The sequence below is a fragment of the Populus trichocarpa genome, chromosome 14 (genome assembly GCF_000002775.5).
Source record: "Populus trichocarpa isolate Nisqually-1 chromosome 14, P.trichocarpa_v4.1, whole genome shotgun sequence".
NCBI lineage: Eukaryota > Viridiplantae > Streptophyta > Magnoliopsida > Malpighiales > Salicaceae > Populus > Populus trichocarpa.
The window spans coordinates 4599888-4608082 of record NC_037298.2 but is presented as its reverse complement, the minus strand read 5'-3'; the positions used below and the strand labels follow the sequence as shown (position 1 = coordinate 4608082).

Below are 8195 nucleotides of genomic sequence, written 5' to 3'. Positions count from 1 at the left end.
GCAAGTTGATTGAGGTGTAAAATTTTTTTTTTTTTAATGTTTGGTATTATTTTAGTGTGTTGAATTTAAAAATAATTTTTAAAAAATAAAAAAATATTATTTTGATGTATTTTAGTATGAAAATTACTTTAAAAAATAACTTCAACTATATTTTTAAAGTTTAGTTTTAATAAAAATAGAATGAGAATTGAGTTAATTAAAAGTTTAAGTTGACGAATGACTCGGTTATCATAAAATAAAAAAAAATAAAAAGTCAAAAATTTTTATTTTTATTTTTATTCTTTTTTTTAAAAAAAATAAATAAATTAATTTGTATTAACCGGATTAATCCATGATCACAGACTTGTACTAGATTAACCCGGGTCAGTTTTAACATCTATGATAAATAGTTATGGTAATAAAGTGGGTCCCATAAGAATTGAAAGTTGATCGCCACGCAATAGTGTTTACTTGACACTGAGTTGGTGAAAATTAATAAAAAAGAAGGAAAAAAAAGAGTTGAAAGCAAGAGAAAAAACCTGAAAGAGGAGCAGCCAGCCAACAGCAGTAGAGTTGATTAGGGTTAGGGATAGCAACTAAAAAGAAAAAAGAAAGAGAGAGATGGGAGGTAAAGGAAGAAGAAGAAGAGAGAAAAACTACAGAGCGGCGCATGGAGGATCCCATTCTCTACTACCTCCCCCACCAAAATCCTCCCAAGTGGACGCTCTCCCTTCCAAACTCCGCAAACTCATCTCTTTAACCTCTCAGCTTCACGACGGTACCCCCTTTCTCTCTACACCCTCCTTCACCTCCCAATCTCTCTCTCTCTTTCCCCCCTTTTTTGTCTTTTTACTTACACGTTTTTTTTTGTTTTTTTTAGACTCTGCTAAAAATTCAATGTCCGGTCAAGAGAATACGAAACAAGAAGTCGGTGATGCTAAGAAAGTAAGTGCTTCTTTTGAGCTCTTAAGAAACTGATAAATGCCTCTCTCTGTCTGTCTGTCTGTCTCTCTCTTTTTGTTTCTGGTTATGCATGAATGTTTTTTTTTAAAATATATATATATAGAAACGAGCTCATGAGGAAGGGAATGAAGCTACAATGGTGAAAGATGAAGGTGTCGAAGAAATTGTGGAGGGTAGTGGAGATGAAAAGAGGAAGAAGAAGAAGAAGAAAAAGCAAGTAAATGATCTTAGGTTTGAAATGGGACTGCATAAATCAAAAACTGTTGAGAAACGCCGCGAGCGCAAGAAAAAGTAAGCATTTTGAAGCCATCCCTCTTCTTTTAGTCCTCGTGAATTCTTGACAGCTTGGAAGTGATACTTGATTTCTTGCAACATAATTGTCTGTGTTATTAGCCAAGTAAAGTCTAACATTAAATTAGATTGAGTGAAAATTGTTCACGATGAACTCCTCGTGAAAGTCCATACACCCCCTGATTTTACTAAAATTGCTTTAGAATTGGATAACATATACCACGGTGAAAGCATGTTAAAAAGTTGGCTAAAACAAAATAGAGTAGAGGGAAATCATCCACGTAACTATTCACAATTGTGTTTGGGAATAAGTCTTTGCTGAGTAGAGTGATTACATGCTGAGTTAGCTAGTTCTGTATCTAACTCATGATGGGTGGCCCTTGGACTTTCTCTTTGGGATGTTTAAAGTATGAGCAAGTATGTGCCATAGGTATCTTTTTTTTATGGGGAAAACCTTTTACTCGGGAAACTAATGTGATTTTTGTAATAGATGCCAGTGAGTAATGGTAGTGCCCAGTGACAAGGCGCGTAGGTGCTTGCTCAAGCGCTACAAGCAAGGCCATAACACCTCTATTAGCCTTAGGCGATGAATTTTAATGAAGTGCTGCCTAGGCGAACACCTAGTGCCTCATGCATTTTACAGGCTTGGCACCTTTCGCCTTTGACAACACTGTTGCTACTTTAAATTATCTTTTTTTAAGGGTGAAAAATATAACTTTATATGACTATATTATGATATTTTATATTTTCTAATGATCTAATCTTAATTGCGAAGATATATATTTTAGATTTATATATTATAATATAATATTGTACATATATATTTTTTTTAATTTATAGCATATCGCCTTGGTTCATTCAGCGAGAGCCTGGGCGTGCACCTAACACCTTGGGCATTTTACAAGCTTGGCGTCTTTTAGTGCCTTTTGCCATTGACAACACTGGTAGTGCCTGTGACTAACCTAATTTTGCAATGAAAGCTACTTAATGACAGCTATTCCTGTCTGCATTTTATTTTGTGAAATGTGAACTGTTTATTTCAAGTGCAATATTCGTACTTGAAATTTTGTGGTCAGGTTGTCGACACAGTATCCAAAAATTTTGGATCATCGGTAGGAATTTTGTTGGGGGGCATGTGGTGCTTACAATTGCTTTGGGCAGAATCATAAGGCTACAGGTTAATGCATTAGACTTGCCAAGGATTTAGTGGAGGATACCACCTCTGTTATGGCCCCTGGAGGTTTTTTCTCTAGTTTGAACAAGATGGTACAAATATTCATGTAGTGGACTTAGTGCACTTGTTCTGTTCAGTTTAATTTCTAATTTGCCTGAATGTGAATTCAAATTTTAGTATCTAATCCCCACTCACATGCTTGTTCAAGCATATGGTTGTTGAACATCTACATGATCACATTTTTAATACATGTAGGTATTTGGAAGCAAAGAAGAAGAAAAACAAGAAATCCGAGGAGTGGCAGGACTTTCCTGGATGTGAGCAGATACAATTTGGAGATGTGGTCCAAGCTCCCCCAAAGTTTACTGCCCCTTCTAAGGTATAGCTTTCATTGTTTCTTCATATTTATATATGAATTAGTAGATATTCTGTTGTTCAAACAAGAAGTTCTGTGAAATCTGCAGTTGCTTAAGAATGTCCATGACGCATCTCGGGAAAGGCTTCGTTTACAAGCTATTGAGGCCTACAGGGGTCGCAAAGGGTGGACTTCCAGACCAGGGCTTCATCTTCCGCCTCCTGTGACTACAACGTCATTGCAATGATACGAGCATAATGCATATCCATCTTGTTTTTATCGTCTTTTCTTGCTTGTATATTATCTAATGTATAAGAGTTTGATCATGGACGGCTCTCTGTGATCCAATTTGGTCTTCTCCTTTGAGTTAAGAAAAAAGGTTCGGCCCTTTTTCATCCCTGCTGGGCATAATAGACGATAATCATCATTAATTTGTGACTGGCAAAGCCTTTTATTCATTTCAAATTTAGTGACTGAAAACGTTTTTGGCCTGACTTTTCGATTATTTGATTAATAAACTACAATGTCTTTGCTGGGCAAAGTGATTCGGAGTTAAGGCTTTGATGCTATAAACGAATAATTTCTGTTTGTAGATCATGCAACTTTGAAGCTTACATCTATCGAGAGATGAACAAGGCTTGTCATCTTATGGAGGTCAATAAACGCTGGAATAGTTGTGCCTCATAGTAAGACTAGTTATTTGAAAAAAATGTGTCTTTTTATTTAAAAATTTTAATTATAAATTAAAAGGTTAATATATGTATTTAATTAAATACATTAAAAATTATTTGCGTTTATAAATATAAAAAATAAAGTGTCAACACGTTTATTTAACTTGTTGTGTTTATTTAACTTGTTTTGTTGTATATCGAATAATTTTTTTTCTATCATAAAAGAATTAATTTTTAGGTTTTATTAACATTAATTTTTAGGTGTTATTAATTTGTTTTTTTAACATCTAAGTAGTAAATATAACTGTGACTAAAAAAATTGATGTTTACATGTAATAAAATAGAGTAAAGATTAATAAAAATATATATAATAAAATATAATAAATATCATGTGTTAATAAAAACATGTAAAATCTCAAATTAATTTTTAACGTAGTAGAAAAATGGAGTGAAACATTATTTTCTTTGTATAATATTTTAAAAAAAAAATATAAGGAAAAAGATTTGAAAACAATTTACAAAAGAAAAAAGATAACAAAAAAAAATATAAATAGGTCAAGTGTAGAGTGATAAATATTCAAAGTGTAAAAAACAGAAAAATAATATTTTTTTTCAAAAAATATAAAAAAACAAATAGGAAAAACTAAAAAGATATTACAAAAAAAATAAAAATAAAAAAATGGTGATAAACATGCTAAGTGTAAAATGATAAAAAAAAAACCAAGTACAAAGAGAAAAAATATAAATAAAAAACTTGTTTTCTAAAAAAAAATAAAAAATTACAATTTTACAACTAAAAACAAATTGGCAAAATCTACATTTTTTTTCATTTCTACATGAAAACAACGTTTTATTTTAGTATATATATAATTTCAATCCAAATCCACCTTTAAATCAAACCGAGGGATCTTCAATACTAGTTTCTTGAATAAATCCTCTGATTTTGCAAGTCTTTGCTTTGCCGGGAAAACACTATTTAACCCTGTTTTTCTTTGATGGTTTGGCGTTGGGTTTTGGGATGATAATTTAAATAAGTAATAAATATTATTAAATTCGAACTTAACTCTAATTCGAGCAATATACATTTGTACTGCATATATTATATAACACACACACACCCCGAGATGCTAGCGCAACATTTATAATTTTATTATTTAATTTTAATTTATATATAATAAACAATATAAATATACATATATAGATATCTAGAACCTAAAAGATGATAGATAGGATATTAATATTAAAGAATAAGTTTTAATATAATAAAAACCCAAACCATTGATAGCGATTACCATCCATGGGCCTTACGCCCATGTTATTGATGCAATACCATTACAGATATAGTGATATACAGAGCCAAGTACTGTTTCGGTGGCGGGCAAAAACACGGAGGCATCCATCAATATGAAGATTAATCTACAAAGCTAAGTACTGTTTCTGTGGAGGGCAAAAACATGGAGGCCTCCATCAACATGAAGATTAATCATCGTCCTGTAATTGACTGGTTTCTTTTCATCGGCGAGTTTAAAAGTGAAACTGGCCACCAAGACAGCCGCAAAGATCTTCATCTGCCTATAAGCAAATTCCTTCCCAAGACATATCCGTGGCCCTGCCTGTTAACCAGCAGAAAGCCTGATTTTAGTCATTTGGTCAATGGGATTGGGAGTCCATAAACTTAAGCTGAGCTAGCACAGAAAGTAGATCTTAATGATGACTCGATCTTGATAATTTGCACATCGAAGGAAGAAGAAAATTTATTTGAATGTTAATCAAGTGAATTAGACCAGTCTTTACTTCAACTAACCTGGAAAGCTGTAAACTTGAAAGGGCTTTCTTGCTGAAACACGCCATCCTTGAGCCATCTTTCAGGTTTGTATTCCTCAGCATCATCGCCCCATATGAACTTCATCCTGCCCATTGCATAAGGTTGGTAAGCCACCATATCTCCCTTACTCACGTTAAAGCCATCTGGTAGAGTGTCATCAGAAAAGCAAATCTTCCCATCCTGCAAAGCAAAGAATTTTGAGATACAGAAACAATAAAACTATAAAATTATTTAGGAAGCATTATTAACTCTATAAGAGCATGTTCAAACATAAGCATACTGTGAGAATTAAGGTGTTTGTTGCTCAAGAATCATAGTTTCAGTCGTGAAGAATTCGTAAATAGTCATGAATTTATTTGAACATATTCGAACAGTCAATCAGTTTTCCTACTATAACTTTTTGTTTGTGTCGTGCGGCCAGGAATTGCAGGTGCATATAATTTCTTCTTACCACAGGCACAGATGGATACAGTCTAAGAGTTTCAGAAATTGCTGCATGGAGATAGTTCATCTTTTCTAGAGCTTCTTCATTAATACTGGCTGCAAATTCTGCAAAGTCTGTATTCTCTTTCACTTTAGTTGCTTCTCTTACTTCTTGTGCAATCTTATTCTGCACAGCTGGATGCTTGCACAACATGTAGATGAACCATGATAGAGCAGTTGCTGTTGTGTCTTTTCCAGCAATCACAAAATTGAGAATTATGTCCCGTAAGTATGTTGGATCATTCTCAGTCACTTGCAGGAACCTTGATAAAATGTCATCTTTCTTTAACTGCATTTTCCATGTAAGATCAAGTAAGATTCATGCCTCTGCAATCTATCAGAAATAATAGTTTCAAGGAGAGATACTCACAGAAGAAACTTCTTTTGAGTTACGCATTAGCTCAATTTTTTTATTGATTAGTTTATACACAAAATCATTAACCACTTTGACGTTTTTCTTCAATGCAGCTTCCGATCCAATATTCAAAAACCTCTTGATTTTCCAGAACACATCAACATATCGCCAAAGGGTCAATGCACTTGCATCATCAAAAGCACTGGTAAATTTGACACCTTCTTCATTTGATCCACACATGCTGTCTAGCTCAACCCCAAATCCAACTTTGAATATCGAATCTAAGGTTGATTTCATAAACAGATCCTGCACAACCAGTTAAGCTTAGAAGGTCACGTAATTTGAAAATCAATTCATGATGTGACATTGGATCAAAGACAAACCTGTATGTCCATTGACTGGTTAGATTTTGCAGCTTCAGACACTATATTAGCAAGTTTTGCCACATTCTTCCTAAAGATCACACTGCTGAAGTCCCTCAAGACCTTTGTGGAGAACTCATAGCTCGAAACCTTTCTTTGTTGGCGCCATTTGTGACCATCAACAGTGAAAATTCCATCACCTAGTAACCCACTTAAATTGTCGTAATTATGGTCCCCCTGCACAAAGATTGAGGAAGCTAAATCTTTACCCTTTTAGCCATTGGAATCTAATCCTGAGGAAAAGTGAACAGTCAAAAATCCCCACTCAAATTCTCATCACCCTAACAATTTTTTTTGTGAACACTCATAATTGGTTCTTGAATTCATCAAGATAATTTTACACAATCCACGTCATAAAAACAAGGACCAAACATTTGGTTCTGATATTGACGAAATAGATCACAGTAAGAAGAAATAAATTACCTTGCCATAATTTTCAAAGTTGGTTTTGAGTATGTACTCAACATTTACAGGGTCAACAGTGTAAATCTCACTTCTGAAAGGGGCGCGCAGCCTGTAAGTCTTATATTTCCCAGCAAGGTTAGTCATGTAATGATGCACCCTGTTGAAGTGGAGAAGTTGGGTAAACACCGTGCCTGCAACTGGATGGTACTTGTATTTTTTCTGCTTTTTGTTCAACTTTCTAAGGAAGAGTTGGACTATGAATATAGATAGGATTAGAACTAAAGCTGAGAATTTGAGTGGATTTGAAAGAACATCAATGGAGGCCATGTTGGAGCTGAACAGTATCTGAAACAAGGAAGATGATTGCTGATAATTTAATGGATTCGTCCCAGTAGAAGCAGCATGATTAAATAGCCAAAGTCATACGTTGGGCAGGTTGTAAGGAAAGTAGCGGTTAGTTATCACGACTCTTCTTTGTTTGAGCATGGCATTACTTCATCTCATTATTTTCAAAATTTAAAGATTGATAAAAATATCTTTCACGTAATTTTTTCTTCTACTTTTTTTATTCTTTTCGTCTTCTTCTGCCTCTCTCTCTCTCTCTCTCTCTCTCTCTTCCTTCACATTGGCTAATCACACGAAAATAAAACATCACCCGTCCTTTTCTTCTGGACCATCACATCACACCCATGTTGTTAAATTAGAATTAGACCACAAATTAAACTCTATTTGAAATTATAATCCATAATTTATTAATTCTACTACTTCTTTGATCCCACTATTCGTAGGTGCCTCTTCTTTATTTTTATATCGATTTTGTTATAGTTTTTTAGGTTGATGAGATTTAAGTTTGGGAATCAATAATGATAGAGATTAAGTTGTTTTGAAGATTGTGTTAGAATTGGTTTTTGTATGATCTAGGTTTTCCAGGAATCTAAGCTTCTAGCTTAATTTAAATTGTGTTATAGGTAATTGGAGATTTGATATTAGATTGTTTATTTTTAGGTATTAAATCAATTATAGTTTTGTAGCTTCCAAAAGAGAAGAGAAACAGTATCAGTATCAGAATTTAGTTTTGGTCTTCTTGTGTTTGAGCTTAACATGTATGCAGATATCCGAACAAATTTTACAGCACAGTTTGAGATTTGAAGTTAATGTGGATATTGTTTTTTAAAGTATTTTTCACTTAAATTTTTAAGTTAATTTTATTAGCATATGAAAAATGCTCTCAATCTTCCTTCTTTCTCCTGAGGATTTTTTTCAGCCTCGTCA

At 33.5% G+C, this 8195-nt stretch overlaps 2 protein-coding genes across 2 annotated transcripts; one reads left to right on the top strand and one right to left on the bottom strand.

Annotated features, from left to right (window-relative positions):
- Positions 1 to 481: 481 nt before the first annotated feature.
- LOC7488914 (uncharacterized) lies at positions 482 to 3242 on the top strand. Its single transcript, XM_006375252.3, has 5 exons — positions 482 to 757; positions 860 to 924; positions 1046 to 1233; positions 2663 to 2786; positions 2872 to 3242. Exons 1-5 carry the CDS (start codon positions 601 to 603, stop codon positions 3007 to 3009), a joined length of 672 nt encoding a protein of 223 aa, XP_006375314.1. The 5' UTR covers positions 482 to 600; the 3' UTR covers positions 3010 to 3242.
- A 1425-nt stretch (positions 3243 to 4667) lies between these two features.
- LOC7488913 (cytochrome P450 704C1) lies at positions 4668 to 7416 on the bottom strand. Its single transcript, XM_002320038.4, has 6 exons — positions 6942 to 7416; positions 6480 to 6695; positions 6112 to 6402; positions 5710 to 6030; positions 5238 to 5438; positions 4668 to 5046 (listed from the first exon to the last, which is right to left on the bottom strand). The coding sequence occupies exons 1-6, from the start codon at positions 7248 to 7250 to the stop codon at positions 4858 to 4860; spliced, it is 1527 nt and encodes a 508-aa protein (XP_002320074.1). The 5' UTR covers positions 7251 to 7416; the 3' UTR covers positions 4668 to 4857.
- Between the last annotated feature and the right edge of the window lie 779 nt (positions 7417 to 8195).